The following is an 18,025-nucleotide window of genomic DNA, read 5'->3' as shown; positions in this document are numbered from 1 at the left end:
GTAGTCTCCACCCTCGAGTCGCGGATGGCCCTCTCTAGCGCCAAGTTGAATAGGAGACAGGCAAGCCCGTCTCCCTGGCGCAGACCCTTGGTGGTAGCAAAAGGTCCTGAGAGTTTTCCATCCACCCTCACCTGGCATGTGAAGTTGGTCATAGTCATTCTAACTAGCCTTATCAGTTTGGCCGGGATTTGAATTAAATATGGAGATAATAAAGACCGGCAAGGAATTATTATTTATTAATTTAAATTGAATATTATTTGTATTTCGATATTTAAAAATGTTTCAACTGTTAAGATGATTATTCAGAAAATAAGGAATTCAGTTTATAAATTGCTATTGTCAATCGAATGATTTGGATATTAATAATGTAAATAAGTTAATTATTATGAATGCCAGCAAAAAAATTAAGATTTATGAAATATTTTAATTGAATTATTTAGAGTTTTTAAGCAAAAGTGAGTTAAATTAAATTTAAATATTTGAATGTAATTAAATAAATCCGTTACGACTGTCAATTAATTTAAACTGTCAACCAATTTAAATGTCCGAGTGACGTCAAGTGTCAGATAATATTGAGCTGTCAATTTTGATAATGTGTCAACGTTTGATGTCAATTGGTCAGCTGTTAGTTTGATAATGTAAATAAATCTATTTAATTTTAAAAACTATTCAAATCAGAAACTAATTTATTTTTTTATTAAACATGCAGAGGACCGGGATAAAAATAATAACTACGTGATGAAATAAAGTTTCTAATTGTTAGTAAATTTAAACTTGTAAATAAATTGAAATGGAAATAAATGTCAGTGTAATTAATATTGGGTTTGTAGGGAAGTGATTTAAATGGCTTGTAATGGGAAATGTGCTATTAAATAATGGAGCAATAAAATAAATCGAAAATATTTATTTGTGCTGTATTGCGCTGAAGGCGATGTTAATGAATTACTTGTTTAAATAAATATATGTTCGTATTTATATTTAAAAAGAATAAAATAATATTTAAAAGATTTAATTGAAATAAAATTGCCGACGGAAAGTAACTGAACTAGTGAAAATATTATTATTGTCGCGGAAGGCTTTTTAAAGGTTTGATTTAATTCTTCAGAGTTTAAGTCATTTCAAAATTTTAAGATTTGAATGAAATGAATGAAATGAATGAAATGAATGAAATGAATGAAATGAATGAAATGAATGAAATGAATGAAATGAATGAAATGAATGAAATGAATGAAATGAATGAAATGAATGAAATGAATGAAATGAATGAAATTTAGGAATGCTTAAAAGTGACAAACTACGTGAGGAGACGTGTGTGCTTCAACGTTACAGGTAAAATGGGAAATTTCCCCCGTTCTATTTTGGCTATGCTACGGGTTACAGGTAAAATGGGTTTCCGGTCACCTTGCTCTATGCTCGGTTATTGAAAATTATTTTGTTAGCTTTACGAGAGTTTTGAAATTTAGTTAGGATGGATTTTGAAATTTTAAATTTTTAGCTCTACTGGGTTTGGAATTATTCTACTTTACGAATGGTGGTTTGAATTATTTATGTAAAATATTTTGTTCGGCTATTTCTACTGTTAGTTTTATATTTAATATGAAATATAATGCTGAGGGGGAGAAAGAATCGAAATAAGAAAATAAATGCAGTTTTATATAATAAAGGTTTAGTTGGGGAGCTAATTGTGATTTGGTTAGGTTGTGAATGGGATTTCAAATTCTACACTATAAAAATTTAAACTATTTGCCGGTTTGAAAACTCTCTATGTTTCTACGCCGCTTGGAGAAATTCTCGTCGCTGGAACAGATGGAACCGGGAGTCTCGAACACACATTAGCACAAGTATTCTCGTGGACCGCTCAACGAAAGCTTATTAGCAGAAGGCTTAATTTAATTGATTAATTAATTAAACGCAGAAGGCGATGCTAATAAAATAATTGTCTTATAGGATTTTTAGTAATTGTTTTTTCTTGCAGAGGGCAATTTTATTAAATAAATATATTTTGCTGAAGGCTGATGTAATTAATTTGGTTTTTTAAGCGCAAACAGTTTATTTTATACTAATTATTACTTTTATAATAATTGGAGAAGTATTTTGCAGAAGGCAACTATTGGAAATAATTTTATTTCAACGCTGAGGGCGATGCTAATTTCCCAATGGCAAAGTAGGATTTAAAAGAGGCAAATTTGATTAATTGATTTTAATTAGATTAAATGCAGCAAGCTTATGGCAATCGGAGCAGTCAACACGAGAACACTGCACTTCACTTTCACTTGATGCAGAAGGTATAATTTAATATAAGACGCAGAAGGCAATGCTTTTACTATTAATTTATTTAAATTGGCAAGTAAATTTTAATTTTAATATTTAAACTATTATATATATTCAATGGTTTGAAAACGTATTTAAACGCTGAGGGCGATGCTAATAAGCAATCAAATGAATTTCTTTGTGAATAAGTTATCAATGCAAAATGCTAAATACTTTAATAAAATATTTGTTTTTGATTTTTAAGTTGCAGAAGGCAATTCTAATTTATTTAATTTAATATAACTTGATTATTTATTTGATTTGTTTGCAGAAGGCAGTTGGTAAAGACGCTGAAGGCGATGCTAAATTCCCGACGGCAAATGTGGGTTTACTGAATAATTATTATTTGCAGAAGGCTTAATTAAAATGGCAATCGGAGTTATCAAGACACGGAATCACTTGACTTCACACACACTTGGCACTTATAGTACCGGTTAACAATTCCAAAGCTTAATTATTTTTAAATTTAAAATTGCAAAAATGCTGACGGCAAAAGAAATTTAAAATAAAATACACATAAGGTGATGCTAAAGTGCCGACGGAAAAAATAATAATTTAATTGAAATACACAGAAGGTGATGCTAAATGCCGACGGGGAAAAAAGCCGACAGCAAAATAAAATAAAATAAAACACAGAAGGTGATGCTAAAATGCCGACGGGAAAAAATCCGAAGACAAAAATAAATAAAATAAAATAAATTACACAGAAGGTGGTGTTAAAATGCCGACGTGAAAAAGCCGACGGCAAAATAAACTAAATAAATACACAGAAGGTGATGCTAAAATGCCGACGGGAAAAAAGCCGACGACAAAAAGAGAAAAAATAAAAAAAACACAGAAGGTGATGCTGGTATGCCCACCTTAAATGAGATAAATGAGAGTGTACTAGTGTCGGCACCAAGCTTCGTCAGACGGTGTACAAACACATCCCGCTTATCGAGTGCTAGACGTACTTGCACCATGAGAGAAATCTGCTCAGTGGTAACCGATGGGGAAAAACGCGTAAAGAAAAGCCACATTCGCGTATCAGTGTGTGGGATGGTGTCTAGTGTGTCAGAATCGAGCGGCGATCCCGATCCTCTGAGTAGTGGTGTTTGCGGGTTGTAAACTGGTGGCATATTGGTGAAGGATGACGGTTCGTTCGCACTCACACTAAGAGAAGCGGCTAATGATGGATTCTGTTGTAGTGTGGGTGTAATAGTACCAGGGATATTTTTGACCACTGAATTAAACAATTTAGGCTCTGAATTGTGATGAATGGGCCGTTGAGACGGTAAATCGGTGGCGGCATGCGTCGATCGCAAGCAGGAACGGATCTCCGCCTTTAAAACTTCCAGAAGCTCTAACTTAATGGCTGTGGTATGCTGTGACAGCTCGCTACGGAGGCCCGCTTTAAGGTCGGCTATGCTGGACGATAGGTCGGCAGAAGTGTGGGTGTAGGGGGTGGAAGACCTCAAGACGGCCGTACGCGGATCCTTATGAAACTTCACACAGGCCTTACAGGCCGAAAAAAGTTGTGCACAGGACTCAATTGTCGTATACAGCTCCTCAGAAAGTCCGCTGCATGAGAAGTGAAACTCAGAGTTGCACCAACCCTGACACTTCACAACGCGATCAGCAACTACGGTATCATTGGCACAGGCGGAATAGATACCGGCCATTGTTCGTGGTACAGTGAATGTTGAAGCGATGTTTTGATTGTAGGCCAGGAATCGTTTCCAAGTGATTGTAGGTGGGTGATCTAATTGTAAATGAAAACCAGGTTCTTGGATCCACTGCGCAAGCAGTCAGGTTGTGCAGAAAATGTGTTTTCATTGAATAATATTGAAAACTTTCCGGAGCGCAAAGAATCTTCGATCAGACACAAGGCGTTTGACGTTTGATGTGTTGGTAGCATGACTGGAAAGAACACAAACACATTGAGAACTGCAGAGCGCACCGTGCGTTCCGGGTGGGGAGGGAGGGCTCGCGCGAGGGTGTAACTCATTCCTCTAAGAGTAACTGCTAACGAGGGACGGTACTCAAATCACTCAAAAAATACACTCATTTTGCCGGACGGGACTGTTTTTCGCTAACGTCACTCAAACCACTAAAAAAATACACTCATTTTGCCGGACGGGTGTATTTCGCTAGTGTCACTCAAATCACTCAAAAAATACACTCATTTTGCCGGACGGGTTGTCTTGGCTCTCATTCCCTGGCAGTCATATTACATCTAACCCGTCCGGCAAAATGAGTGTATTTTTTTAGTTATTTGAGTGACGCTGTCCCACGCAAACAATGAGACCCCAAATTTTGAGCGATTCAGGCCGAGGGGTATGAGGAAGCTTGAGGAAGCAAGGAGAAACGCGCTGCGATGAGAGTTCGCATTCTGTTTTACACGCGCGCTTCACTAACACCAATACAAATACCGTGCTTTGACGAGCCGTCTGTGAATGTGTATGTGTCTTTCAGCGAGCTCAACAACTTGGAGCTGCTCGTCACATCGTGTTGTCTCGCTTACACTACAGCATCGAACCATCGCTCCGTATGTCCCCCCTCCTACGCGTACAAAACCACCAGTACAGCGCGACGCTTTGTCGGAGATGGTTGTGCGCGTTTTGTACTAAGTCCCGCGCGCAGTGTTTGTGCGCTGGTGCGCATTTCGTTCAAAGTCTCGTGCGCTGATGTGTTTTGGTGAAGTGTGAAGTGAACAAACAATGTGCACAGACGCACATGCAGTGCGTGCATCGACATGTAAGAATTTGCTGAACAGAGGCAACGCAGATTGCCGACAAGTTTCCCGCAGCCTGGCTCGACCTGGTACTTTACAGTACGACGCCATTCGTGAAAATGAAAGATTCTAAATGAATTGTGAAAGTGTACTTTATGTTGCAATAAAGTGTTATATGTAATAAAAAATGACCATGTTTGTGTTTATTTTTAGAATAAGTTCGTATTTGCGATCGTGTCTATGCATGAAAGAAAACGAGAAACGAAAGAAACAAATATCTTTGGATGTGTTCGTAGCATGTCTGGAAAGAACACGAACACATTGAGAACTGCAGAGCGCACCGTGCGTTCCGGGTGGGGAGGGGGAGGGCTCGCGCGAGGGTGTAACTCATTCCTCTAAGAGTAACTGCTAACGGATGGCGGTACTCAAAACACTCAAAAAATACACTCATTTTGCCGGACGGGTCGAAATACAGTGTCTCTTCGACCAATGAGTTACCCACTCACGCGAGCCCTCCCCCACCCCACCCGCAACGCACGGTGAGCTCTGCAGTTGTCAATGTGTTCGTGTTCTTTCGAGCCGCATGCTAAGGTAATAGTGTGCGTGTCATTTTTACACATCCATTTTTTATTAGGCTGACAGCGCATCATTCACAAAACCGGCTTCAAAACGATTACAACAGCATCAGGATAGTGTTATAAATCGATATATGTTACAGTTTACAGGGTATTACTGAAATAAAAAGATAGGAAGTGTAAGTTACTGTGATGAAAAGTTAAACAACCATAAAATTAATACCTTTTTGTATTTATGTGCAGCAAAAACATCATGTCTTCACCGGGGAACGGAGCGCGTCTAGTTGAAGGAGACCGGGATGAACTGTTGTTTTGTTTAGGCCGGATCCCGGCTTGTATAGATGTGCGAGCAGTTACGCGTTTTGAAGAGGGACAACTAGCCACGGCATCTGCTTCATCAACGGTGTCGGCTGCATTCGGTGGTAGTGTTGCTCTTGTGACACGGCCAACCGTAACAGAGCAACGCAACGATGGACAACAGCCGAGTACGGCTGCAAGTCCAACGGTGCAAGCGACTGCTGGTGGTTGTGATACGGTTGTGATACTGCCGTTTGAAATCGTCCGACGCCTTGGTGAGCAGCAACCGACTTCAGTAGCATATTCGCCGTTGCAAGTAGCTGCTGGTGGTGGTGTTACTGTTGTGACACTGCCGTCCGGAACTGTTCGACGCATTGGGGACCAGCAGCCGAGTTCAGTTGTATATTCGCCGATGCAAGCGGTTTCTGGTGGTGGCGTTGCTACTGTGACACGGCCACCCGGTATCGCTCGGCGCAACGACGGACTACAGCCGAACTCTGCTAGATGTTCAACGGTGCAAGCGGCTTCCGGTGGTGGTGTTGCTGTTGTGACACGGCCACACGGTACCGTTCGACGCATCGACGGACAACAGCCGAGTTCAGCTGCACGTTCAACGGTGCAAGCGGCTTCTGGTGGTGGCGTTGCTGTTGGGGCACGGCCGCCCGAAATCGCTCGACACATCGGTGATCTGCAGCCGAGTTCAGCTGCCTATTCGTCGTTGCAAGCGGCTGCCGGTGGAAGTGTTGTTGTTGGTGCACGGCCGCCCGGTACAGTTCGACGCATCGACGGACAACAGCCGAGTTCAGCTGCACGTTCAACGGTGCAAGCGGCTGCTGGTGGTCGTGTTGCTACTGTGATGCGGCCGCCCGGTACCGTTCGACGCATCGACGGACAACAGCCGAGTTCAGCTGCACGTTCAACGGTGCAAGCGGCTTCTGGTGGTGGCGTTGCTGTTGGGGCACGGCCGCACGGTACCGTTCGACGCATCGACGGACAACAGCCGAGTTCAGCTGCACGTTCAACGGTGCAAGCGGCTGCCGGTGGTCGTGTTGCTGTTGCGGCTCGACCGCCCGGAATCGCTCGGCGCATCGGGGAGCTGCAGCCGAGCTCAACTGCCCATTCGTCGTTGCAAGCGGCGGCTTCCGGTGGTGATGATGCAGTTGTGGCACAGCTGCTCGACTCACTCGTGTCAGATGATATGAGTGTTGATGCGGCTGATTCACAATTGCAAAACACATCGGCTTGTTATAACGAGAACGAGCCGACGGTGTCTGCTGCACAACCAGAACCGACTGGTATTGTCGGGCGACAGCAACCGTTGGCTTCAGCTGTGCTTTTGCGTGACACAGTTGCAGGGAGTTTGGATTCCCCAAGTATGCCATTGCCCTCCGAGTGCCATGGACATAATTGTTGCGTGCGCTGCCGGAATACGCTCATTAGGTTGGATGCTCGTAACGCACAAATTTTGGTTTATACGATGGACATACTTTCCATCGTACAACCAATGCAAGGAACGCGCAGAAATACTCAGGCCTTTGAACTCACTGTTATATCGAGCCTTCAAGAGTTCGATGTTGAACAAAGATTAGGAGCTGATGATTTTTTTTTTCTATTCTTATATACATAAAATAGATTCTCAGATCGACTGTCAAGATACAAACAATAGGCTACACCAGGCTATAAATATTTTATTTGAAAAAAAAATCCTTTGCAACGTGCAGCTGGGACGAACTGTCCCCAGCTCCGAACCGGATGGAACAAAAATTCCTTTCGAACGATACATTAATGTATTGCGGCTTATGAAAGCTGACGCCACTAACCATTTGGGAATTGAAGTGGACATGAATTATGTACACGAATTTTTTAAGCGTAAACTTAAGCATGCACATGAACGCATTAACATGAAAGACGAGCGAAAGAGTGTATGTCACACTAGGTGATGAGCGATGAATTACTGTTTTTTAAACATGTGTATAAACTCTATTATTATCTAATGAGATCAAATCGGAATAGAATAACGAAAAATGTAAATATGCTATGATATTTATTTAATTTTTTTCGGTTTACTTTTGTTTTATCGAATGTGAAAATTAAATCACTTACTGTGATCGGGAAATATCAGGGTAAACATATTTTAGAACTACAAGAAAACAAAGGAATATTTATGTGATAACTCTGGTTGTGATAATTATATGTAATGAAACGTTTACTTAAACCTTTTTTCTATTTTGTTTCATGCAACAGAAACATATCGATTTACAAACATTTATGATTCTAAGACAGTGATAAAACGAACATCGTTAGTACATAGTATTAACATGTGAATAAAAAAGGCTGAAAATAAAAAAAAACGAACTTCCAATCAATTTCATATGCTCGATTTTATTTCTAAAAAATAGTTTAAATTACTTTTTACCTCTAATTATTAAATGTTCTAAGAAATGGAACAAACACTAAACTGCTGTTACCTGTTTAATTAGCTACTAATTTACGCTTCATATCTTTGGTTTCGATTCACCAAAAAAGTTGCCAACCATCAATACTGGAACTTCCGGCATTTCTTGAATGCTCATTAATATGGGCCAAAACTGTTTTCCAGTGCTCTTGTGCAGTGGAAGTCCATCAATTGAAGAGGTTCAACGAAAATTTGCTGACTCTTGGTGGCACATCGCTGTAAAAATACAAAATGCAGACAAAAAAAAAATAATATTAATAAAAAGTAACCATCGTATTTAATACTATTGCTTTCTTACCGAAAGTGATCCTTGAGAACCGATCGTACCCCAGGGAATCAAAATTCTCCCCCTGCTATAGGGGGTACGTTTCTTTTCCACATTGCCTTGTCTTAAGCAACGTGCACGCAACTTTCGGCAGCTGATAGTCCGTTTTTTACGTAAAATGTCTAATAGTCGATTTAGAGCTTGAAGTGTTTAGTATGTTTTTAATGATCAATTTCGAATAAGCTCATCAAATGGTTCCTCGTCGTGTTGAGACTCTTGTGTACTGTGAATAGTTTCCTCAGCTTCATCTTAATCTTCGTCGACCTCTTCATGTACTTCCGCATCGTCGAATGCATCGATAGTAATCAAATGACTGACGTATTCTTCTTGCAAGATGTATTCATCAAATGGACAAGGATGGTTCTCTGCAAAGAGTAGATAAAAAATAAGTATTGTAATTGTGTTTAATTTCCATTGGTCACAAATTTAAATTTTTAATTTTGCACTTACCACAATGGGGGTGTTCACTGAACTCTACATTTGACGTTGCTGTCTGAATATTACTTGACTCAGCTTCACTACTCTCTTCAAACAATTCAGCATGATGCATTTTATCGTTGCCTACTATGGATCTACCATATGGATAGATTGCCTACTTAGCTCTGTAATGGGATGGGATCCGAAGCCCCTTTGAGGGATAATACAGGCTCTCCCATCCAACTCCTATTTCGACACGTCCTCGTCGTGCAGAGTGGTAACATGTGTCACCACATATCCAAGCTTGGGTACACGGGCTTACCCAACCCCTTGGGCGGATGGTGGCATATGGCGAACCAGGAGGGGGGTGGGTATCCCGGGAAACTGGGTGCCTGAACGTCGGGGGGGGGGCAACCCGACGCTAAACAAAACGGTCACGTGGGCGTGGGGCCAGTCACCCAGTCCCATGGATTTATAGACTACGGAAAGCACCAGGAATCATCGAAACGGAACCAACGATACCGACCCTACGCAATGCCCCAGGACTACTCTTAAAATGGGCTCATGGAACGTACGCACTCTAAGCGAAGCCGGAGCCTTGAAAAAACTTGATGATGCCCTAGCCACACTGAGCATGGACCTCGTAGCTCTACAAGAGATTCGGTGGCTAGGGAACGGTGTGCAGAACAGGCGTGGTAAGCATTGCTACGACATTTACTACAGCTGCCACGACCGCCACCGCGTGCTCGGAACGGGTTTCGCCGTAGGTCCCCGGTTGAAACCCGCAATCATGGATTTCAAGGCTATAAACGATAGGCTATGCACCCTGCGCATGCGAGGCAAATTCTTCAATATAAGCCTCATAAACGTTCACGCCCCTACCGAAGATAAAGAGGAAGAGGAGAAGGACCTTTTTTACGGCCGCCTCTCTAGAATCGTAGATGCGTGCCCCAGGCATGACCTCAAAATCATCCTGGGGGACTTCAACGCAAAAGTCGGTAGGGAGCCAATGTACCGCCAATACACTGGCTGTCACAGTCTGCATGAGCACAGTAACGATAATGGTAGTAGATTGGTCCAGTTCGTCGCAGCGAACAATCTGGTTGTAGGAAGTACCAAATTTGCGCGGAGGGACATCCACAAAATGACGTGGGCGCACCCGGATGGCGAATCCTTCAACCAGATCGACCACGTGTTAATAAGCCGCCGACGACAGTCGAGTCTGTTAAATGTCAGAACATATCGAGGAGCCAATATCGATTCCGATCACTACTTGGTTGGCTTAGTGATACGTTGTAGAATCGCCCGCCCCCGCGCCAATGGGGGTGGAGAAAACACGCAGCCTCGGCTCAACACGGACTCTCTAAGGGACATTACTGTCCAACAGGAATTCAAAGCCGCTTTAGACGAGTCTCTACTACCAGAAAACAGTTATGAAACTACGAGCGAGAGGTGGAACGCTCTAAAAACAAAAATAATAAACTGTGCAAGAAATATACTCCCACCACGTCGTGGCAACACCAAATCTGGCTGGTTCGACGATGAATGCAGACAAGTGACCGAACGTAAGAATACTGCATACCGAGCAATGCAGCAACGGCATAGAACGCGGGCATGCGCAGAGGAATATTTACGGCTCAGACGCGAAGAGAAAAGAGTTCACCGCTCCAAGAAGCATGCTTTGGAAGAGCAAAACATGCGGGAACTCGAGCAAACCAGAGAGGCGTACGGACCGACACGAAAGTTTTACCAAGCGATAGCAGGTCACCGAAACAACGTTGTACCTAAGGTAACCTGCTGTCGCAACAAGGATGGAGATCTGGTCAGTAACCAGCCAGAGGTCCTCTCGCGGTGGGCTCAGTACTTTGATGAACTACTCAATGACCAGTTTAGCGAACAGCTAGAAGCGCCACTAGCAGATGGTGACATGCTACTGCCACCTAGCATAGAAGAAACACGAAAGGCTATCCGTCGGCTGAAAAATAACAAGGCACCCGGAACCGACGGAATTGCAGCCGAACTGGTCAAGAATGGAGGTGCACGACTAGAAAACCAGATTCATCAAATTGTTACTGAGGTGTGGGATAGCGAATCGATGCCTTGTGATTGGAATCTCGGCATCATCTACCCCATATACAAGAAGGGAGACAGGTTGGACTGCAACAACTACAGGGGTATTACGGTGTTGAATACCGCCTATAAAATATTCTCCCTGATCCTTCAGGATCGCCTTGTCCCGCACGTCGAAGAGATAGTCGGAAACTATCAAAGAGGATTCCGAAACGGAAAATCAACCACTGATCAGATCTTCACCATGCGGCAGATCTTGGAGAAGATGGCTGAATACAGACACGACACATACCATCTCTTCATTGACTTCAAAGCCGCATATGATAGCATAGCCAGGGTAAAACTGTATGACGCTATGAGCTCTTTTGAAATCCCGGCCAAACTGATAAGGCTAGTTAGAATGACTATGACCAACGTCACATGCCAGGTGAGGGTGGATGGAAAACTCTCAGGACCTTTTGCTACCACCAAGGGTCTGCGCCAGGGGGACGGGCTTGCTTGTCTCTTATTCAACCTGGTGCTGGAGAGGGCCATCCGCGACTCGAGGGTGGAGACTACGGGAACCATCTTCTATAAGTCAACCCAGATCCTGGCATACGCTGATGATATAGACATCATTGGTCTGCGGCTCTCCTATGTAGCAGAAGCCTACCAAGGGATTGAGCAGGCGGCAGAGAGCCTCGGATTGCAGATAAACGAGGCAAAGACCAAACTGATGGTGGCAACATCAGCGGACCTACCAATAAATAATCCGAATCTACGTAGGTGTGACGTACAGATAGGTGAACGCACTTTTGAAGTCGTCCCACAATTCACCTATCTTGGGTCAAAGGTCAGCAACGACAACAGCATGGAAGCTGAGTTGCGCGCAAGGATGCTGGCTGCCAACCGGTCATTCTACAGCCTGAAAAATCAGTTCACCTCAAAGAACCTGTCGCGACGGACGAAGCTGGGACTATATAGTACCTATATAGTACCAGTACTCACATACGCCTCTGAGACATGGACACTGTCCAAATCTGACGAAACCCTCTTAGCCGCGTTCGAGAGGAAGATGCTCAGAAGGATACTTGGCCCCGTATGTGTGGAAGGACAATGGAGGAGCCGCTATAATGACGAGCTATACGAGATGTACGGCGACCTCACTGTCGTACAGCGTATAAAGCTCGCCAGGCTCCGGTGGGCTGGCCATGTTATACGCATGGAAACGGACGACCCAGCCCGTAAAGTCTTTTTAGGCCGTCCACAAGGACAGAGGAGGCGTGGTAGGCCCAAATTGAGGTGGCAAGATGGCGTGGAGGCGTCCGCCATTAAGGCCGGGATAACGGACTGGCAGACGAAGGCGCGAGACCGTGAGCGGTTTCGGACACTCCTGAGGCAGGCCAAGACCGCAAAGCGGTTGTAGTGCCGGATAAGTAAGTACTATGGATCTATACGTGGATCCTGACTGTTGAATATGTGCTTTTTAGTTGACACGTTTTTCCATACAAAAAATAATGATTTTTTTCTCTGCAGGCCATGAGAATTTTGTGAAATTTTCAAAAACCGGTATTCCCATACAAACGCATGCTTTTAAATTGAACTGTCAGCCAACTATCAAGCGTTCAACTAAAAAGCAATCCAACTTAAAAAACGTTCAACTATTGAATTCTGAGTGTAGTTGAACGCTTATTAGTTGGCATGTTTTTTAATTGAACATTTGATACTTGGTTGACAGTTCAATTTAAAAGCATGCGTTTGTATGGAAAACAGGGTTTGTTAAATTTCAAATTATTTATTAAAAGTTTACTGTATATACTATATCCAGATCGAACTGTTTTAATTTAGATTTTAATAATCACGCTCATAATAAAATTTGATCGTTTATGTAATGCCATAATATAATTTATGCATGCATTGTATGGTGGTCTCGCTTGAATATTCAGGCTTTGGTGTGACTCGAGTACATCTGACGGAGGCCACACGGCTTGCTCTTCATAATTGCCATCAGCTTCTAGATTACGAAACAAGCGTCTAGATTACGAAACAGTCTGGTAATGCTCCCTCATCTTGTAGACCGCATTCAACCAGCCAGGCGGGCATTCATAATCGGGTTTCTAACAAAAGTATTAACTGTCCTTACTGCTCTCGTGGGTTCAGCTATACTTGGGGTGGGTCACACGATTAATTTTACGATACGATCCCGAGTCTGACGGAATCGATCCCGAACCATGGTTGCAGTAAGGGTTGCTAGATCACATTAGGAATCAAATTCGACCTGTGGGTGCAGCGAGTTTGGGTCAACCGAATTATCAGTAGGTACGTAAAAGTATAAGCATTTCCGACCCGGTGCTTCGACCTACTTTACCTACTTGTACCTTTCGGGTCAACCCGAACGACTACTGGTCACTTACGGATGACTCTGACCCGGTAAGTTCGGATCGACCCGCTCATCACAAAGCCAAGACGGACCAGCCAATGTACACGTTCGATCCCGGTTATTGCTGCACCTCGGATTTCGTTTGGCGTCCGCAAACCCCACGATCTGCATGTCCGGTATGCTAAACACGGCAGCGAAATTAACTAGCCGCACATAAAACACATTACGTTCACAACAATTTGCCACGATTTTTATTATTATTATTATTATTTTGGCTCAACAACCGTTGTCGGTCAAGGCCTGGCCTATACCCACTTGTGGGGATGGCTTTCAGTGACTTTTTTTTATTACTCCCCATAGCAGGATTGTCAGTCGTACGTATAGGGGCACGGTCTATTCAGGACTTGAACCCATGACGGGCATGTGTTAAGTCGTGCGAGTTGACGACTGTACCATGAGACCGGCTTATTATTATTTTATCGGTACACAAATGGATGGGTGGGGAGGGAAATGGAACAACGCATGTAAATCATAAATACAAACACTTTTCTCACATATCTTACATAATATTTAGGTATGGCATAATACTTTTGCATTTGCAAAAAGAGCTTATACCTCGATGCAACATGTTGTTTACCACTTTGGCCGATGTACAAACAGGCATACATATCACTACAACTCTTTGTTTTCCAACACTTTTCATACTTCAACTAACTATGCACGTCGAAGTAACACTAAACTCATTAAAACACTTCACAAAAACAAGTTTTTTTACACATTATCACGCAGAATCAAAGGGATTAAAACATCAACATTCGAAACGTCAAACTTTGCCTGTCGATGCCTGCACTGCATGTGCGTCTGTGCACACTGTTTATTCACTTCACACTTTACTAAAACACACTGGCGCACGAGACTTTGAACGAAATGCGCACCAGCGCACAAACACTGCGCGAGGAACTTAGAAAAAAACGCGCACAACCATCTCCGGCAAAGCGTCGCGCTGTCCTGTTTTTTTTTACGCGTAGGAGGGGGGCATACGGATCGATGGTTCGATGCTGTAGTCTAAGCGAGACAACACGATGTGACGAGCAGCTCCAAGTTGTTGAGATTGCTGAAAGAAGACACACACATTCATACCCCTCGGCCTGAATCACTCAAAATTTGGGGTCTCATTGTTTGCGTGGAACTTACATCTGCACTAACTTACGCCTGCGCTACTCGTCCGGCAAAATGAGTGTATTTTTTGAGTGATTTGAGTGACGCTAGCGAAATACAGTCCCGTCCGGCAAAATGAGTGTATTTTTTGAGTGATTTGAGTGACGCTGTCGAAATACAGTGTCCCTTCGACCAATGAGTTACCCACTCATGCGAGCCCTCCCCCACCCCACCCGCAACGCACGGTGAGCTCTGCAGTTGTCAATGTGTTCGTGTTCTTTCGAGCCGCATGCTAAGGTAATAGTGTGCGTGTCATTTTTACACATCCATTTTTTATTAGGCTGACAGCGCATCATTCACAAAACCTGCTTCAAAACGTTTACAACAGCATTAGGACAGTGTTATAAATCGATATATGTTACAGTTTACAGGGTATTACTGAAATAAAAAGATAGAAAGTGTAAGTAATTGTGATAAAAAGTTAAACAACCATAAAATTAATACCTTTTTGTGTTTATGTGCAGCAAAAACATCATGTCTTCACCGGGGAACGAAGCGCGTCTAGTTGAAGGAGACCGGGATGAACTGTTGTTTTGTTTAGGCCGGATCCCGGCTTGTATAGATGTGCGAGCAGTTACGCGTTTTGAAGAGGGACAACTAGCCACGGCATCTGCTTCATCAACGGTGTCGGCTGCATTCGGTGGTAGTGTTGCTCTTGTGACACGGCCAACCGTAACAGAGCAACGCAACGATGGACAACAGCCGAGTACGGCTGCAAGTCCAACGGTGCAAGCGACTGCTGGTGGTTGTGATACGGTTGTGACACTGCCGTTTGAAATCGTCCGACGCCTTGGTGAGCAGCAACCGACTTCAGTAGCATATTCGCCGTTGCAAGTAGCTGCTGGTGGTGGTGTTACTGTTGTGACACTGCCGTCCGGAACTGTTCGACGCATTGGGGACCAGCAGCCGAGTTCAGTTGTATATTCGCCGATGCAAGCGGTTTCTGGTGGTGGCGTTGCTACTGTGACACGGCCACCCGGTATCGCTCGACGCAACGACGGACAACAGCCGAGTTTAGCTGCATGTTCAACGGTGCAAGCGACTGCTGGTGGTCGTGTTGCTACTGTGATGCGGCCGCCCGGTACAGTTCGACGCATCGACGGACAACAGCCGAGTTCAGCTGCACGTTCAACGGTGCAAGCGGCTTCTGGTGGTGGCGTTGCTGTTGGGGCACGGCCGCCCGGAATCGCTCGACACATCGGTGATCTGCAGCCGAGTTCAGCTGCCTATTCGTCGTTGCAAGCGGCTGCCGGTGGAAGTGTTGTTGTTGGTGCACGGCCGCCCGGTACAGTTCGACGCATCGACGGACAACAGCCGAGTTCAGCTGCACGTTCAACGGTGCAAGCGGCTGCTGGTGGTCGTGTTGCTACTGTGATGCGGCCGCCCGGTACCGTTCGACGCATTGACGGACAACAGCCGAGTTCAGCTGCACGTTCAACGGTGCAAGCGGCTTCTGGTGGTGGCGTTGCTGTTGGGGCACGGCCGCCCGGAATCGCTCGACACATCGGTGATCTGCAGCCGAGTTCAGCTGCCTATTCGTCGTTGCAAGCGGCTGCCGGTGGAAGTGTTGTTGTTGGTGCACGGCCGCCCGGAACCGTTCGACGCATCGACGAACAACAGCCGAGTTCAGCTGTCCATTCGTCGTTGCAAGCGGCTTCCGGTGGTGGCGTTGCTGTTGGGGCACGGCCGCCCGGAATCGCTCGGCGCAATGACGGACAACAGCCGAGTTCAGCTGCACGTTCAACGGTGCAAGCGGTTTCTGGTGGTGGTGTTGCTAGTGTGACACAGCCACCCGGTATCGCTCGGCGCAACGACGGACTACAGCCGAACTCAGCTAGATGTTCAACAGTGCAATCGGCTTCCGGTGGTGGTGTTGCTGTTGTGACACGGCCACACGGTACCGTTCGACTCATCGAAGGACAACAGCCGAGTTCAGCTGTTTATTCGTCGTTGCAAGCGGCTTCCGGTGGTGGAGTTGCTAGTGTGACACGGCCACCCGATATCGCTCGACGCAACGACGGACAACAGCCGAGTTCGGCTGCACGTTCAACGGTGCAAGCGGCTGCTGGTGGTCGTGTTGCTGTTGCGGCTCGACCGCCCGGAATCGCTCGACGCATCGGGGAGCTGCAGCCGAGCTCAACTGCCCATTCGTCGTTGCAAGCGGCGGCTTCCGGTGGTGATGATGCAGTTGTGGCACAGCTGCTCGACTCACTCGTGTCAGATGATATGAGTGTTGATGCGGCTGATTCACAATTGCAAAACACATCGGCTTGTTTTAACGAGAACGAGCCGACGGTGTCTGCTGCACAACCAGAACCGACTGGTATTGTCGGGCGACAGCAACCGTTGGCTTCAGCTGTGCTTTTGCGTGACACAGTTGCAGGGAGTTTGGATTCCCCAAGTATGCCATTGCCCTCCGAGTGCCATGGACATAATTGTTGCATGCGCTGCCGGAATACGCTCATTAGGTTGGATGCTCGTAACGCACAAATTTTGGTTTATACGATGGACATACTTTCCATCGTACAACCAATGCAAGGAACGCGCAGAAATAATCAGGCCTTTCAACTCACTGTTGTATCGAGCCTTCAAGAGTTCGATGACGTTGAACAAAGATTAGGAGCTGATGAATTTTTTTTCTATTCTTATCTACACAAAATTGATTCTGAGATCGACCGTCAAGATGCTAACAATAGGCTACACCAGGCTATAAATATTTTATTTGAAAAAAAAATCTTTGCTACGTGCAGCTGGGACGGTTCGGCTGGAACAAAAATTCCTTTCGAACGATACATTAATGTATTGCGGCTTATGAAAGCTGTCGCCACTAACCATTTGGGAATCGAAGTGGACATGAATTATGTACATGAATTTTTTAAGCGTAAACTTAAGCATGCACATGAACGCATTAACATGAAAGACGAGCGAAAGAGTGTATGTCATACTAAGCGATGAGAGATGTATTGCTTTTTTTTAAACACGTGTATATACTTGATTATTACCAAATGAGATCAAATTGGAATAGAATAACGAAAAATGTTAATATGCTATGATATTTATTTCATGTTTTTCTGTTTAGTTATGTTTTATCGAATGTGAAAATTTAAAAAAAAATACTGTGATCGGGAAATATAAGGGTAAACGTATTTTAGAACTACCAGAAGGAATATTTATGTGATAACTCAGGTTGTGATAATTATATGTAATGAAACGTTTACTAAAACCTTTTTTTCTATTTTGTTTCATGCAACATAAACATATCGATTTTCAAATATTTATGATTCTA

General features: G+C 44.2%; 1 protein-coding gene across 1 annotated transcript; it reads left to right on the top strand.

The window, feature by feature from the left end:
* Window positions 1–15,669: 15,669 nt before the first annotated feature.
* Window positions 15,670–17,838, top strand: LOC121590701. The gene is made up of 2 exons (XM_041910607.1): window positions 15,670–17,140; window positions 17,819–17,838. Exons 1-2 carry the CDS (start codon window positions 15,670–15,672, stop codon window positions 17,836–17,838), a joined length of 1,491 nt encoding a protein of 496 aa, XP_041766541.1.
* Window positions 17,839–18,025: the final 187 nt, after the last annotated feature.

The sequence above is a fragment of the Anopheles merus genome, chromosome X (genome assembly GCF_017562075.2).
Source record: "Anopheles merus strain MAF chromosome X, AmerM5.1, whole genome shotgun sequence".
In the NCBI taxonomy this organism is placed as follows: domain Eukaryota; kingdom Metazoa; phylum Arthropoda; class Insecta; order Diptera; family Culicidae; genus Anopheles; species Anopheles merus.
Note: the sequence above shows the minus strand (reverse complement) of the source record. Positions and strands in the feature narration are given on the sequence as shown.

Bases quoted from the DNA above. Each gene is read 5' to 3' on its own strand.
- LOC121590701 (XM_041910607.1), top strand. From the start codon at position 15,670: ATGCAAGCGGTTTCTGGTGGTGGCGTTGCTACTGTGACACGGCCACCC. The intron at 17,141-17,818 runs GTATGCCATTGC...TTTTCTGTTTAG, and splicing joins AGGGAGTTTGGATTCCCCAA to TTATGTTTTATCGAATGTGA.